The 17,216-nt window shown below is 48.7% G+C and overlaps 1 protein-coding gene across 1 annotated transcript in view; it reads left to right on the forward strand.

The window, feature by feature from the left end:
* Window positions 1-11,984, forward strand: part of LOC129555129 (spermadhesin-1-like) — a 45,334-nt gene extending 33,350 nt beyond the window's left edge. Inside the window, exons 3-6 of the mRNA XM_088841977.1 lie at window positions 7,592-7,727; window positions 9,188-9,281; window positions 9,669-9,837; window positions 11,950-11,984. Coding sequence (XP_088698103.1) covers window positions 7,592-7,727; window positions 9,188-9,281; window positions 9,669-9,837; window positions 11,950-11,984 — 434 coding nt within the window. The remainder of the gene's footprint in view (window positions 1-7,591; window positions 7,728-9,187; window positions 9,282-9,668; window positions 9,838-11,949) is intronic.
* Window positions 11,985-17,216: the final 5,232 nt, after the last annotated feature.

Genomic DNA, 17,216 nt, shown 5'->3' on the forward strand with positions numbered 1-17,216 from the left:
AAGATCCCCTGGAGGAGGGCATGGCAACCCATTCCAGTGTTCTTGCCTGGAGAATCCCATAGACCGAGGAGCCTGGCAGGCTGCAGAATCGGACTTGACTGAAGTGACTTAGCATGCACGCTACCCGTTATTGACACAATGGGAGACAAACAGACCAGTGGCACAAGGACAGTTGGCTATCCATATAGAGCTTAGACTTTGATTCCCGAGTGTCCCTGAAAATGGGACTCTGTTTTTCTTTTCCTCCAAAGCAGTCACAAACCTTCATGGATGCTGAGGGTGAGGACAGCGGGCCTGACACGCGGGGACTGAAGGTGGGATGCTTGGGCTGGGATGGAAGACAAGCAACTGCCTTCCTCCCATGGCTCCTGCATTCCCTCCATCCAGGCATTTACAGCCATGGGGTGCTCCTTGTTCTGTCCACAGATCACGGCCAGGGAGTATTCTATACTTAGGGGACTGCCAGGGGTAACAGGGAATGATGAGGCAAGGGAGATTCTAGATGGAAGGAGAATTGTGAGGAATTATTGCATTTTATAGAAATAACAACCAGGGAACTTAACCACTGGAGCAGAACCAGCATTGTTTTCTGAGAGGGCGACCCTGTCCCGTGAGCCTCCTCCTCCATTCATTGGCCAGAAGAGCTTGAGTGACCAGATGGCTCAGGAAACTTCTCTGTGCTCTGCTTGAGGTAGAGTGTCCTTCCCACTGGGAACCCATTAGGGTTTCTGTAAAGAAAGATATGACTTTAAAAGAACAGCAAGTTTCTACCACCCATAAACAGAAAAGAGTAATGCAAGAATAACAGCAAACTGGCCCAAAGATATGCACGAACAGACATTTCTCAGAAGAACTGGGGTTGGACTAGAAACACTGGCAAGTGAAAGGAAAGTCGCCCAGTCATATCCAGCTCTTTTCGATCCCATGGACTGTAGCCTCCACGGTTCCTTCATCCATGGAATTTTCCAGGCAAGAATACTGGATTTCCTTCTCCAAGGGAGCTTCCTGATCCAGGGATCGAACCCGGATCTCCCACATTGCGAGCAGACGCTTTGACTGTCTGAGCTACCGGGCAAGCTCAAAAAGAACCAAAAAAGTGGGCAAGTGGTGGGTGTTCTTAGCAAACCAGGATGTGTCTACTGCTGATTTAGAACCCAAAACAAATTCCACACCCCCCCTCCAAGAAAACTGGAGGTGCTGGGGATTAAACCCAGGACAGCATGCATGCTAAGCACACACTCTGCCACTGAGGTGCACCCTCATTGAAGAAGCAGCCAAACCCACTGGCAGTTGGAGAAATGCACATTTTTTAAAAGATATTATTTTAAGCATTTCTAATCAGCATGGAATTTTGAAAGACTGAGTAAAATGCAGAGTGTTTAAGGTCAGGAAAGTGGACATAGTGTTCTCCTGGTTGACGTGTAATTGCTAATGCTCCTTGAAAGACAGTTGGGCTGGCGCTCCTTTCAGTGGTTGAATGACTGCCACTGTACAAACAGACTGTGTTTTATTTATGCATTGACTGATGAATGGACATTTGGGCTTTTAACACTCTCTGCTACAAATAATGCAGCTATGAATATTCATGAATGATGTTCTGTGTGGCCATGTGTTCGTTTCCTTGGATAAACAGGTAGTAGAAAGTTGACTTATATAGAAACTCGGATGGAACATGTTAGGAATCTGGTACATGTTTTCAACAAGGAGCTCTTCTGGGTTCTCATAACTGTAACACCTCACTATCAGAGCCGTGTGGCTGTTGGTATAAATATAGAATAAATGCCAACATGTGCCTACCTATCTCCCTTGTGGACACACCACACACAGGCTGACAGTACTCCGGCTGCCCCACATATTCTGACCCACACCTGGAGCAGACGGGCGGCTGTTTACATGCCTTTGCCCTGGGGGATCAGAGGGCTCTTAAGACCAGGCAGCCGGGACGTCAGACCGGTCCCGCTTCTGCCACTGGCGCCCTGAGATGTGGGCAAGTCCCTTGGCCTCTCTGGGTCTCAGGTCCTCTCCTGTCCGAGGTGTTGTGAGGCTTATGCAAATCACTGGAGGTGAACATGCTGAAACTTAACCTCAGACAGGAGGGCTCCCAAATAAGAGTTCTGTGTGGCCAGTTGTTGGGGTCCTTGGTGGACCGGGGACCTGGTGGTCCAGAGACGACAATAAGAGTGAGAGAGAGAAAGAGGCTGATACTCCCGAGTTTACGCAGAAAACCACTAACGTCCTTGGCACAGGACTTGCGTCTCCCATGAAGGCACCGGGCGCCCTCGCAAGGGGGAGTGAAGGCACTGGGCGCCTTCTCGAGAGAGTCTTAGAAGCCCGGGCAGGAGAGTGGGCAAGACGGGTCTCTACGCTCCAAGGAATGAGCCGAGGAGACAGAAAGAGAGAGAGAGAAAGAAAGACAGACACGGGGACCCAAGCTCTGATGGAGCAAAGGTAGTTTAATGATTTCTCTGTGAGTATATAAGGCTGTGGTACAAGAAATTGCTTTCAACCATGATAAAGATCAGAAAACCAAACATACAGTAACCGTTACCAAGGGAACCAGGGGTTGATAATGGCCACAAGGTCAGGAGACAATCCGTATCTCAAGGAAAAGGGGGAAGAGACTAAGCAGGTTTGTCGTAAAGAGAATGTTTACTAGAGGAGATCCGAGCCCGTCTCACACAATGACCTCAGTTCCTGGGAGAAGCTCGCTTACTCCCCTTGAAAAGAAACAAAGGACTTGTGAGAAACAGCACGTAGGAATCTTCCTGTTAAACCTTCCCTGACAGCCAGTGGTCCACGTCACCTATTATCCAGGAACGCAGGAAGAGGAGAGAAGAGAAGAGATTGTCACTGTTTCCCAGGGGAAAAGGGCACAGAGAGTGTGTGACAGAGACACGGAGAAAGCAGCAGGCAGCGCCCTTCTCCCAGAGAACCAGGGGCTTCCGCGGGGCTAGGCTCCGGGGAGGAGGAGGTCAGGTGTCAGCTGCTGTGTGTATATAGCCCCAGGCCTCCGGGGCCAGGCTCACTGCTGAGGCTGGTGCCAGGCTGCGAAGATGAAGCTGTCCAGCGCCATCCCTTGGGCCTTGCTGCTCAGCACAGGTAAAGCCTGGCCCCCAGCCCCCTGCCCCGGGGCCTCTCTGCTTCCTGTGCAACTAGAGAGTCTGTGCATTTCGCTTGTTGCCCAAGAAGAGGGTCTGCAAGCTGCCCTCCTCCAAGGAGATGCCGCGCTCAGCCTGGCCTGGAGGAGGAGGGTCCAGCAGGATGGCCCTGACTCACAGCTGAGTATACAATGATTTTTAAACATTTTCTGGGCTGTATGTCCTTGTTCTGGCGTGCATTCCCTGGGCTCCCTCTGCTTTAGCCGATGTGCCCTGGGATGTCCTGCGGGACAGCCAGCCCTCAGTTCAGACCTGGAGGAGGTGAACCAGATGTGGGCAGCTTTGCAGGGGCCTTGGAAGTGTGATGGTGTGAGTGTTTCAGGTGGGACCCTAGTTGGATCTGATTAGAGGGTGGCATCCAAGGGGAAGTAGGTGCCCTGCAGAAGTCCCAGGACAGATGGGGTGCTCTGCCTCTGCCCCCGGGATGGAGACGTGGCAGCAACATGAGCTCAGGAATGACCCACAGGAGCAGCAGCTCCCAGCAGGGCTGAGGACTTCCTGACGGGGGTCTTAGCCCTACAGGGGGCTGGGCGCTGGGCCTGCACTGAACACAGAGGGACACCTGAGGATTCTCGGGGCTGGAGGGAAAGCAGAGGACACCGTGCCTTTGAGGAAGCCTCTGTCTCCTCCCTCCGCCCTCTCTCTGTGGGTCTCACTCTGCCCTGCCCCCCGCTCCCTGCTTTTCTGCTTCAGCTCCTCTTTTCAGCGACCCGCACTCTGCTCCCCTGCAGGCAAGTGTGCTCATGCCCGGGAGCCGAGTGGATGGAAGGACAGGCTTGTGCTGTCAGCGTGTGAGCACAGAGCCCTCTCAGCATTTATCCCAGTTTCCTGTGATCAGGACCTTCCCGTCTCCCTGGTCTGGGGCTGTGGGGGTGGGGAAGGGGAGCCCTGCTCGTGGGACACTTTGTGGGCAGCTTATAGGTAGAAACAGGTTCATCAGAGCCCTTCTTGCATCTTCTGTTTCTTTTAATTTTTTTTTGGTAATTAATTTATTTTTTATTGGAGGCAAATTATTTTACAATATTATATTGGTTGGTTTTGCCATACCTTGACATGAATTCGCCCCAGGTTTACATAAGTTCCCCCTCCTGAACCCCCCTCCCACCTCCTTCCTCCCTTTATCCTCCCTCTGGGTCATCCCCGCATGCCAGCCCCGAGCATCCTATTACATGCATTGACCCTGAACTAGTGATTCATTTCACATATGACAACATACGTGTTTCAATGACATTCTCCCAAATCATCCCACCCTCACCCTCTCCCACAGAGTCCCAAAGACTGATCTATACATCTGTGTCTCTTTTGCTGTCTCCTATACAGGGTTATCATTTGCATCTTTCTAAATTCCATATATATGCATTAGTATGCTGTATTGGTGTTTTTCTTTCTGACTTACTTCACTCTGTATAATAGGCTCCAGTTTCATCCACCTCATTAGAACTGATTCAAATGTATTCTTTTTAATGGCTGAATAATACTCCATCGTGTATATGTACCAAAGCTTTCTTATCCATTCGTCTGCAGATGGACATCTAGGTTGCTTCCATGTCCTGGCTATTATAAACAGTGCTGCAATGAACATTGGAGTACATGTGTCTCTTTTAATTCTGGTTTCCTCGGTGTGTATGCCCAGGAGTGCAATTGCTGGATCATATGGCAGTTCTATTTCCAGTTTTTTGAGGAATCTCCACACTGTTCTCCATAGTGGCTGTACTAGTTTGCATTCCCACCAACAGTGTAAGAGGGTTTCTTTCTCTCCACATCCTCTCCAGCATTTATTGCATGTAGACTTTTGGATAGCAGCCATTCTGACTGGTGTGAAATGGTATCTCATTGTGGTTTTGATTTGCATTTCTCTGATTATGAGGGATGTTGAGCATTTTTTCATGTGTTTGTTAGCCATCTTTATGTCTTCTTTGGAGAAATGTCTGTTTAGTTCTTTGGCCCCATCTGCTGTTTCTTAAGCACCATCAATTCAAATCAACAGATCAGGATGGCATGTTTTGGGGTGATGTGACTGAACTCCTCCAAGGGGCTCAAAGCCGGGACCTCAGATTCTAGATCAAAGGAGGTCACTGTACGTGCAGGTCCATGATGGGAAGATGTGTGATAATGCCCTTGAGATCTGCTTTCAGAGAAACCTCGAGTTGTATTTTCCAGAGCAGATGAGATGGACGGTCCAGGGTGGGGAGGTTTCCTTTATGGCCCCCAATCCTATGCCACTTCGGTACTCAGGACGGGCAGCTGGAGACAGACCCCAGTATCCGGGTTGACATCTCTGGTTGCATAGCTTCCAAAGGACTTCTTGATTTCAATTTCCTGAGGAAAGCAGTGTCTATGGGAAAGGAAAGGAATGTGATGGGAGGTTGACAGTGCAGGGAGCACAGTGGACAGCTTCTCTGGGCTGGACACTGAGCTGTGTGCACGAGAACTGTCCTCTGCAACCAAGGAGGCTGTTACCATTAAATTTCCAGTTTACAGGTGCATGGACTGAGGTTTGTGAGAATAACTCTCTTGTCTAAAGCCATCCAGCTCTCATCCGAGCCTCTCTGAGCCCCAGTCTGTTTCCTGAGCTGTGCTGTGCCCACTTGTCACACCCTGAGGATAGATCACAGCCACAGCAACAGAGGAAAGAGTGACTGCTGTCAGGTCCCTGACTCAGTTCCCTGATACGGTGAAACTTTCACAAATTAAGATTGCTCATTTCTTCTCAGCTGAGATTTTTCTTCCATGTATTTACACCAACAGCAAATTCATCATTGGTCTCACTGAAGAATTACAAGAAATACTCAAGTTACTTTTGAGTGCCCCTCTGTCCTGATTGGCCCAGGACTGAGAGGTTTCCTAGGAAACGGCAGGTTCAACCCTTGGAGCAGAAACTCCCAGGTTAACTGGAAAAGCCACCCAGCCTCCTGAGTGCTGACTTGTCTGACTGTGGCTCCAGAGCCAGCACATTCATTCTCACCGAGTGGGACTTGAGAAACAAACGGTCACAGCTGAATGAGCGAGTCTTGAAGGCTGAGTGCCAGACCTCCTCCTTCCTGCTCTGACCCTGCAGGCCCCGGCTCTTCCCAGGAGGAGGGCAGCCAAGCTGTGCGCCCGGCACGATCCCTGGAAACAGCCCCTGCTCACAGGGTGAGCACCGTGTGTGCTAAAGCCTCGACACTTCAGTAACTTCCAGCTTTTCATTTGTTGTTCTCTTTTGATGTCTTTCCAGCCACAGTGGACTCAATCGACTGGCTCCCCCGTAAGTGCAGTCTGAATGTTTTACCATTTTATGCTCCTCACAGGGAGAAGTGCTTTAGGGCTTCAGTTCAGAAGCCTCTCCTGGAAACACTGGTGTCGGTCTACCTTTTGGTTAAAGGAACTTGGCATTTCCGGAGCTGACCGTCAGCCTTGGTCTTAACAATCCCGAGGGTCCCATACCATGATCTCCCATGACTCCCACTCTGTTCCTTCTCCCCTCCCCGCCTCATCTCCACAACCCAGGAGCTTCCCCTGGCCTCCTGCCTGCACAACCTCACGAGGCAGGGATGGGACCACCTCTCCACACCGCAGGTGTCCCAGGACAACGGAGCCGCCTCCAAAGGCTGAAGCCTGAAAGGCTGAGGGGTATCACCATGTCCAGTGTCAGATATGAGAGCCTCCAGGCTGAGGGTGTGTCGACATCAGGGGGTGCTGGCAAAGAGAAAGGTTTCCTCCTGATAGATGGGGGCTGATAGATGATTGAGTGATTGATGATTGATCAATTGATGATTGATTGATTGCCCTAGTGATTTTCAAGTCCAGGTAAAACTTGAACTCATTTGATCAAAACACCAATGACGAAAGTGCTGTTTTATCTTCACTTGACAAATAATGGGCTTCTCTGGTGGCTCAGCTAGTAAAGAATATGCCTGTAACGTGGGATGCCTGGGTCGATCCCTAGCTTGGGAAGATCCCCTGGAGAAGGGATACCCACTCCAGTATTCTGGCCTGGGTCAATCCCTAGGTTGGGAAGATCCCCTGGAGAAGGGATACCCACTCCAATATTCTGGCCTGGGTCGATCCCTAGGTTGGGAAGATCCCCTGGAGAAGGGATACCCACTCCAGTATTCTGGCCTAGAGAATTTCATGGACTGTATAGTCCATGAGGTAGCAAAGACTCAGACACGACTGCTTGACAAACAATATTTTGTTGACAAGGTGTTAAACTCATATTTTTCAGGGATCAAAACAAACTGCAGTAAAGGGTATGGATCTCTTTAAAATTCTGAAAAGAGTAAAACCTTGAAAACCACCTTTTCCTGGGTGCTGAGGCTGGATGGTGGATGTCTGTTTGCGATTGGGGAGTGGGAGTCAGGGCCACCTGCAGTGGGGTGGGCGAGGGGTGGCACGGAGCCCAGCAGCCTGGTGCACCTTCTGGGAGACTGGAATCCATTCTTCTGTTACAGGGAATACTAACTGTGGGGGAATCCTCAAAGAGGAGTCTGGAGTGATCGCCACCTATTACGGACCGAAAACGAACTGCGTCTGGACTATCCAGATGCCTCCAGAGTACCAAGCCAGGGTGTTAATCTATAATCTCCAGTAAGTGCTCAGTTGAGTGCTCTTTGCTGATGTTGTGGTTTTATGGGAAAGTGTCCCTCTTTGCCCCTTCCTGTTTCCCCTGCACCACCCAGCACACACATCCGGACACACCCTGACCCCAGCTCACTCCTGCTGAAGACCCTGCGTGGCCCCCTGCCCTCTGCATAAAGCTGACCCTCCTTGCATGGCTTTCAGATCCCTCTAGGGGACCCCTGATCTCCCCTCCCTTCTAACCTCTTCCCCCCCTCCCCGCCCCCTCTCTGAGCTGAGCCAGCACACTCTGAGCTGTGGACCCACCAGACTGTTGGGCAGCTCTGAGCCTTTGCTCACACTGTCCCCTCTGCCTGGAAGGCTCCTTCCACCTCTCCCAGACTCACCACCTGCTGCTTAGGGTCCTCATTCCCTAGTTCATGATTTCACTGGAGGAAGAACTTTTCCATCACACCTGAACCCTCTGCTCTGACTCTGTCCACAGCTGGGCAGATCTTTTTCGGATTTGTGCCCCATCCATTAATCCGTGCAAAACTCTGGGGGAATTGACAGCATAACATCACTCCTGCTGATGTCTGAGTTTGTCTCTCCTGGATGCGTGTCTATTGCTTGTTTGCTTGTTTTACCTAGGAGTGAACAAATGAATGAAAGATCTAATAAGTGTTTGAAAGTATGAAGGAAGTCATAACGCTCCAAAAGGTGTTTCCAAAGTAGCAATGCCAAGTTGCAAAGTCACTTCAGTCGTGTCCGACTCTGTGCGACCCCATAGACGGCAGCCCTCCAGGCACCCCCATCCCTGGGATTCTCCAGGCAAGAACACTGGACTGGGTTGCCATTTCCTTCTCCAAAGTAGCAATAGTTACAGCATTTCTGTAGCAGATTATTCTTCATATATTTTAACCTGGAAGTGACATTTTCATTATTTGTGGAATAAAGGTCACTGTCAGGGGTGGCCAAGATTAGTTCGATCATCTTATAACTGAGGCCCGTGTCCTTCTATGAGGTCAGGTCTCCCACTAGGCGGAGGAGCTGCTCCATGTGAGGACAGCCTTTAGATGCCTGCCTCACAGCAGGGCTCAGACCATCCACCAAAATCACACCCCAGGGCTGGAGGAGGCAGGCATTTCCTGCATCACCATTTCTGTTAGGGTCAGAGGGATAGATTATTCTCAAAGTTTTCATTATTGTCCCTTTGACCCTCTCCAGGACCAGTTTTAGATATGGGACTAGGAAGGAATCAGTCCGTCTGAGAGCAAGATACTATAGAGGGAGGTGAGTGTGGGTCCTGGTGAGATGTCCCTTCCGTGTCTCGTTTTAGCCCAGAGAGGATCCAACCTCCCTCCCGGGTGGGACACACGCTGGTGGCTGAGAGAGGAAGACAGGGTGGGGTCAGGTCTGATGGGCAGGAGGAGGAGACGGAGACCTCAGCAGGAGTGTGACAACCCCTGTGTGCATTTTGCCCACCACAGGGAGAGCTGGACGCCCCTCTCGCCTCTGCAGATCCTGGAGGCCAAGAGGGAGTCCTGGGCCCCCTGTACTAGGGGTGCAGAGGGTGAACCAAGAGTGGCATCACACATGCCTGTCTGGGCCTCACCTGACTCCGTACTTTTTGCCCAAGGAAACGGTCTTCAGGGTTGACTATACTGTGCCCTCCGGTGGGTCCTGATCCCGGAGTCCAGGGTGGGCTTCCCTGGGCCCCATCAGTGGGGTTGCCCAGGACACAAGGAGTCACCTGCAGCCCCTGTGGGGAGGAGGGTCCTGGGTGACCACCACCCCCTCCTGAAGGATGAGTCTCCTTTCCTGCGGGCACCAGCCTGGGAAGTCTGGTGCACAAAGCTGTGTGATTGTGTGGGGTCTGGACAGGGGAGGCTGCCTGCCGGAGGGACCACGATTCCAAAGGCTGATGCCTGCCCTTCCCATTGCTCCGACAGACTCAACTGTAATGAATAGGATGAGGAAATCATAGACGGGCGGGCAGGCGGTGCTGCATTTGGGAAGTTCTGTTCAGGGGGACGCCTGGTGTTTCAGTCTTCTTCCGATGTCATGACTGTGAAGTACTACAGAAGTTCCAAGCAGCCAGTATCTTCTTTTGATATATTTTACTACGGGCGTCCATCAGGTAGGTGAGATGGACAGGGGGCTGCTGACGTGCCGTCTCCTGTCCTGTCCGTGCATGGCTCTGTGGCCACGTGGGCACGTGGCTGTTACGTGACTGCTGAAATAAGGTGGAATCTAAGTTCTGCACGATCATCGCTGGGTGAGCGAGAGTCAGCATGACCCAGTGAGTCTCTCCAGAGACATCCACCCACTCATTCCCAACAATCTGCATCTGAGATACTAGAATCGGAAAGACCCATATGAAAATTCTTTTCCAATTTTACTCTTCCCTTTGATTATGTTCCATATGCCTGCCAAATAGAAAATTTCCCTTTCTTGATCGTATAATATAACCTTAAGCATTTCTAGTGTGTACATTTAAAATGTGTACTACACATAGTATACTATGTAAAATGTATATATTTGCCAGATATATAGATGTAATGCACATATGTATCTTAGTATATAGATATATCAGGATGTATATTTGCCATTTACTACACAAGATGCATATTATGTTCACCAAATATTTATGCTGCAAATATATACACATGTCTCCTAGGGCAAACCAGACACAGTTTCTCAAAACCGTTTCTTTTTTCTCATTAATGATCAGTTAAACTTTTCCACCACTTATCAATGGGAAGAAAATGTTTGTTTCATTAAAGTGAAGTGAAAGTCGCTCAGTCGTGTCCAGCTCTTTGCGACCCCATGGACTATACAGTCTATGGAATTCTCCAGGCCAGAATCCTGGAGTGGGTAGCCTTTCCCTTCTCCAGGGGATCTTCCCAACCCAGGGATCGAACCCAGGTCTCCTACATTGCAGGCAGATTCTTTACCAGCTGAGCCACAAAGTCAAGAAAGTGAAAGTGAAATCACTCAGTCGTGTCCGACTCTTTGCAACCCCATGGACTGTAGCCTATGAGGTTCCTCCATCCATGGAATTTCCCAGGCAAGAATACTGGAGTGTGTTGTCATTTTCTTCTCCAGGGATCTTCCTAACCCAGGGATCAAACCCGGGTCTCCTGCTTTGCAAGCAGATGCTTTTACTGTCTGAGCCACCAGCGAAGTTCCCCAAGCCACAAGGGAAGCCCACGAATGCTGGAGTGGGTAGCCTATCCCTTCTCCAGCACGTCTTCCCAACCCAGGAATCGAATCAGGTTCTCCTGCATTGCAGGCAGATTCTTTACCAACTGAGCTAGGAGGGAAGTCCCTGTGTAACTGACTTAACGAAACTCTAGTTAAGTTCTCCATCCACAGCTTAGTGATCTGTGCTCACACCTAAGAGTGGACAAGTGTTGCAAATGAAAACAATCTTCCTGGAAGACTCTTCTGGAGTCAGCTGACCATGAGGAGAGACAGGTCCTGGTCACCTGTTTGATCACAGCTGCTCGTCCCATCCTGTCTCCTTCATCCTTCCAGCCTTCTGTCTCTTCCCTGCAAAGAAAGATTCCTTACTCCTGAGTTTTCGATACTTGCCAGTCTTGTGGTTGGATCATTCCACTTGTCATTATAATCATTTTGAATAAAATCTCTTTACCTGAGTCTGTATTTGTTCTTTTACTCTAAAAGTCTTCATGCCACAGGATAGAGAGTCAGACATCAGTGAGAATGAGAGGAACCTCTTCTGAAGCTCTTGAAATTCATAGGGGTTTTTATTTTTTGAGGCCTGTCTTCAGACAGTTACGTTGCCTATTTACTGTTTCCCTCTTGTGCCCAAGATAAACCTCTAAGACAGAGTAGAGACATTGGAGCATCTTTCTGCTAAACTTTCTGACGATGTGGTTGGTGATAAAGAATATTTGATGGCGATGCATTAAATTTCTTCTAACGCCCACTGGCCAACTATAACTACATTCGGGTGTCTTAAAAAGATCTGCAAAGAGTAAAATGCATTTTGTTTGTGGGATCATCAGATTCAGGGGTTTTTGTTGGTTGGCTGGTTGGTTTTTAATTTTTACAATGTTGCACTGGTTTCTGCCATATTTTGAATTATGAATTCATATTTTGAATTATGAATTATGAATCAGCCCTAATTTTACACGTATCTCCTCCTTCGTGAGCCTCCTTTCTCACCTCCATCCTACCCCTCTGGGTCATCACTGGGCACCAGACTGGGCTCCCCGTGTTACAGAGCAACTTCTCTCCAGCAGCTCATTTTACGCATGATCGTGTATATATGTTGATGCCACTTTCTCCGATCGTCCCACGCCCTCCCTCACCTACTGTGTCCACAGGTCCATTCTCTATATCTGCATCTCCATTAGGCTCATCTATACCATTTTTCTAGATCCCGTAAGTAAAGTCATAGTTGCTGCGTCATGTCCAACTCTTTGCAAACCCGTAGACTGTAGCCTGCCAGATGCCTCTGTCCATGGAATTTTTCAGGCAAGAATACTAGAGTGGGTTGCCATTCCCTTCTCCAGAGGATCTTCCAGACCCAGGGATCAAACCCAGGTCTCCCGCATTAGCAGGCAGATTCTGTACCATGTGAACCCAAGCCCCAAATCCATCAGCTTCCATTCAGTCACTCAGTCATATCCAACTCTGCGACCCCATGGACTGCAGCACACCAGACTTCCCTGTTCATCACCAACTCCCAGAGCTTGCTCAAACTCATATTCATTGAGTTTGCGATGCCATGCAACCATCTCATCCTCTGTTGTTTCCTTCTCCTGCTTTCAATCTTTCCCAGCATCAGAGTCCTTTTCAACTAGTCAGTTCTTCACGTCCGGTGGCCAAAGTATTGGAGCTTCAGCTTCAGCATCGATCCTTCCAGTGAACCTTCAGGACTGATTTTCTTTAGGATTGGTGGGTTTGATACGACCATGCCACCCTGAACGTGGCCAATCTCAGCTGACCTTGGAAGCTAAATCCCATATATATGTGTTAATATACAATATTGATTTTTCTCTTTCTGACTTTCTTCACACTCTTTAACAGGCTCTAGGTTCATCCACCTCCCTAGAACTGACTCAAATTTGTGCTTTTTATGGCTTAGTAACATTCCCAGATTCAGGTTTTGATGTTGCATTTTACCAGAGGCCAAGATGTTAGGATGACCAAGAAGCATAAAGTCTGCCTGAGTGACACAAACCCCACCACGAGGGCGCACCCGCATCCTCCTGTGTGTTATTTTGTTCTCTTTGGAGAGTTGGGGGCTGTGGAGTCTCTTCCCAGACTTGGGCAGGGTCATCAACTCCCCTGAGAGCACCACCACGTCTATCTGGACCATCCTGATGAGACCAGCTCAGAAAATCACGCTGGGGTCTCATTCCTCAAGGGAGTTCCCTGGAGGTGAGGTTTCTCTGCTGATGTAGATTTTAGGAAAGATCCCACCCTGGTCTCTTCCAGTTCACCATCCAGCACACGCATCTAAACACATCTGATTCCATTTGCACTTCCTGTTGAAAACCCTTCTATGGATCTCTGTCTTCAGGATAAGTTTACCCACCTTAGCCTAGTTCTCAAAAATCTTTCCTTTTCTGACCTTCCCTCCCTTCTAACCTCTTCTCCCCTCTGCTCCTCTCAATGCTGGACCATCACACACTGAATTTTGGAGACTGAAGAATTTGGGGCAACTCCGTGCCTTTGTCACACGATCTCATCTGCCAGGATTGCATCTGTCCCACCCTCTCAACCCACACACCCTCTGCCAGAACCCCCCCATATAGGATACCATGGTTCAGATTGAGGGCGAACATTGCCTTATCATCTTCCTGTCACCTCCTAGGTGCAGGGATCTCGCTCCTTTTCCCCCCTCACCTACCTTGTGTAAATCTCTGGGTCATTTAACTTATCATCTGTTTATTAGTTGTGTGGTTGTACCATTGTGGGACTCCAATGTCCAAGTTGCGATTCTTAAATGAGTGAATGAGTATAGGTTCACACATGCATTTTCAATGATCCTGTAAAGTACTGCATTTCTTTCCAGCCAGTCTTCACACAGGTTAACATGGGAATCGTATTTCCTTCTGTTCTAGGCTGAGCTGAACATAATCGATGTAAAACTTTGTTCTAAATTTTCCAAATCTCCTGTAAATATGTTATCATACTTTCATAATTTAGAAAACAAAAAAATGGAATTAATAATAAGAAGATTTCTTTTCAGAAAGTTAATAGTTACAGAGAGTTTAACAATGAAAATCACAGTTTCAATGACCTTTAACTTTTCCAAAATATCTTGAGGAAGTGAAAAGGGTAACCAGCTCATTTTCTAAATTTAGAATAATCTGATGTAAGTACAATCTGATACGAGGAATGGAAAAGAACAGTACAGGAAAGAAAACTTCATGCAATAATCTAATTCAAGAACATAGATGTCAATATAAGAGCAAAAAATGAAATAGAATACAGTTTTAGAAACTGAACTTAGTAGTGTGATAATGTTTGTAAAGCATAAGGATTTATTCCTGGAGTACACCGATATACCAAAAAACTGTTTAGAGGAACTTGTTAACAGAATAAACATAAAATCTATGACAATCAGTAGATTCAAAACAGATGAAACAAGCTTCTGTAACTATTAATGATGTCAAGCAAAACTCTTGGAAACCACTCAATGACGGGTACAAGCTTAACATCATGAAGTAGAGCTGTGAGAAACATCCAGCAAGACGGCTTCTTTACTGATGAGTCTTTGGAAGGAATTCCACTACATTACGAGCAATGAAGAATGGCTGGCATCACCCTTGGTCAATTTTCTGTTGCAGGATTTGAAATTTTTGCTTTTACTACACACACACACACACACACACACACACAAACAGAGCTGGAGCAGGTTTGCCAGCTTGGGGATTCAAAAAGGGGATAGAATGTTTATGTTTTTTTAAGACTCTCTAAGTCAAGGCTATGGTTTTTCCCGTGGTCATGTATGGATGTGAGAGTTGGACTGTAAAGAAAGCTGATTGCCGAAGAATTGATGCTTTTGAACTGTGGTGAGAAGACTCTTGAGAGTCCCTTGGACTGCAAGGAGATCCAACCAGTCCATTCTAAAGGAGATCAATCTTGGGTGTTCATTGGAAGGACTGACGCTAAAGCTGAAACTCCAATACTTTGGCCACCTCATGCGTCGAGTTGACTCACTGGAAAAGACTCTGATGCTGGGAAAGGTTGGGGGCGGGAGGAGAAGGGGACGACGGAGAATGAGATGGATGGATGGGATCACCGACTCTGTGGACATGAGTTTGTGTGAACTCCGGGAGTTGGTGATGGACAGGGAGGCCTGGCGTGCTGTGATTCATGGGGTCGCAGAGAGTCGGACACGACTGAGCGACTGAACTGAACTGAACTGAAGAAACTTTCAGAACACGTTTTTGTTCTGGGATTCATGGCACCTTGAAGGGGTGAGGATATTTCTTCCTTCAAGAGACTGACACGCCATCCCAAATGCCTTCAACCACAAGGACAGGCAGAGCTTCCTGGAGCTGGAAGGGAGTGGGCTTTGGGGCGAGCTTGCCCAGTGGCTCTGGACTGGCGGCCCACCATCCTCTTGCTCTGCCTCCCTTGTGACTTGGCTTCACCCTTAGTTGGGAGGACGTGGGGCAGACCTCTCCCACCTCCCCTGCAGCCAGGCCTCCCCTGTCCCTTCCCCTGGGGACATGCTCTTTCTTGCACCATCACCAGGATGGGGAGCTTCCTGGGGACACTCACACCACCTCCTTCACCACTGAGGCCAGTTCTTGGAGCTGGGTCTGCGGTCAGCTTCTCCCAAGGCCTGTGGCACATGCAAGAGGAACAGACACTGAATAAAGCTGTGGTTCCGGGGAGGCAGCTTACAAAATGCCCAGCAGACCCTTCAGCTCCTCCCTGAGAATAAAAGCGTGGTCGCTGAGAAGGAGACGATGCCTACCCATGGGACGGTCTAGAAAGAGAGTCCTGGGAAGCGCTGATGGAGTGGGAGGTCTTAGGGGGTCTCTGAGCCAGGTGCAGACACCCAGCGCGTCGCACGGAGAGGAGAGGTGTGCGGCGGAGCAGTCCACAGGGTAGAGAGGACACCAGGCTTGTTTGGGACCCTCAGAAACCAGGCATGGGCTTTGGGACAATCCTCTGAGGGACGGAAGTCCTCAAAAGCTGCTGTTAGCCCATAAATTTTCTCCGGAGGCTGTTGTGAATTTAGGAACCTAAGACTTCGATTCCTGAGTGCCCCTAGAAAAGAGACTGTTTTCTTCCCCCCCAGGCAGCCACAGGGCTGCAAGGACACTGCAGGGGAGGACAGCGGGCCTGATGCGGGATGACGTAGGATGAAGACAGGCTGCTTGGGCTGGGACGTAAGATGAGGAACTGCCTTCCTCCCATGGTTCCTGCATTCCCTCCATCCAGGCACTTCCATCCATGGGCAGCTCCTTGACCTCTCCACAGACCGGGGCCAGGAAGCATTCTGTGTGTAGAGGAATCTGGAAATGATTAGGAAAGAGAGATTCTAGATGGAGGGGAACTGTGAGGGATTATTGCCTGTTATCATGGTCCCAACCAGGGAGCTTCACCACTGGCGCAGAACCAGCATTTTTTTCTGAGAGGGAAACCTGTCTCATCAGCCAGGAGAGCTTGAGTGGCCAGATGGCTCAGGCAGCTTCCCTGGGCTCTGCTTGAGGTGGAGTGTTTCTCCCACTGTGAACCCATTAGGGCTTCTGTAAAGAAAGATATGACTTAGAACAGGAAGTTTCTACAACCCATAGGGAAAAGTGAGTGATGCAATAGTAGTGGAAACTGGCCCAAAGATATGCATTAACAGGCGTTTCACCAAAGGCCTACAGTTGAGCCAGAATATATGGAAAAGAGACCAAAGTTACTGAAATTTGGAGAAATGCACATTTTAAAAGATGTTTTATGAGCATTTCTAATCTTCAAGGAATTCTGAAAAATTTAATAAAATTCAGAGTTGCTTACCATCAGGAACATGGACAGCATGTTCTCCTGGTTGGTGTGTAATTGTAATGGTCCTTGAAAGGCGATTGACCAGTTATTCCTTTAAATGGGAGAATGACTTCCATTGTATAGACAGACCATGTTGAATTGATGCATTCGACGATGGATGGATGGATATTTGGGTTTCTACCACTCTTTGATATGAATAAGGCAACTATGAATATTCATACACAGTATTCTGTGTGGACATGTTTTCATTTCCTTGGATAAATACCTGGTAGAAAGTTGGCTTATATCTCCTCCACGTGTTGGGGTTCTGGTGCATGTTTTCAACAAGGAGCTCTTCTGGTTTCTTACAACTGTAGCACCCTCACTAGTCTGAACTATGTGGGTCTTGGGATAAGTATAGAATAAATGCCAACGTGCGCTTACCTTTCTCCCTTGTGGACACACCACACACAGGCTGACCGTACTCCGGCTGCCCCACCGATTCTGACCCGCACCTGGAGCAGGCAGGGATCTGTTTACCTGCCT

The sequence above is a fragment of the Moschus berezovskii genome, chromosome 12 (genome assembly GCF_049115385.1).
Source record: "Moschus berezovskii isolate FMDL1 chromosome 12, NW_MosBer_1.0, whole genome shotgun sequence".
NCBI classification, from domain to species: Eukaryota; Metazoa; Chordata; class Mammalia; order Artiodactyla; family Moschidae; genus Moschus; species Moschus berezovskii.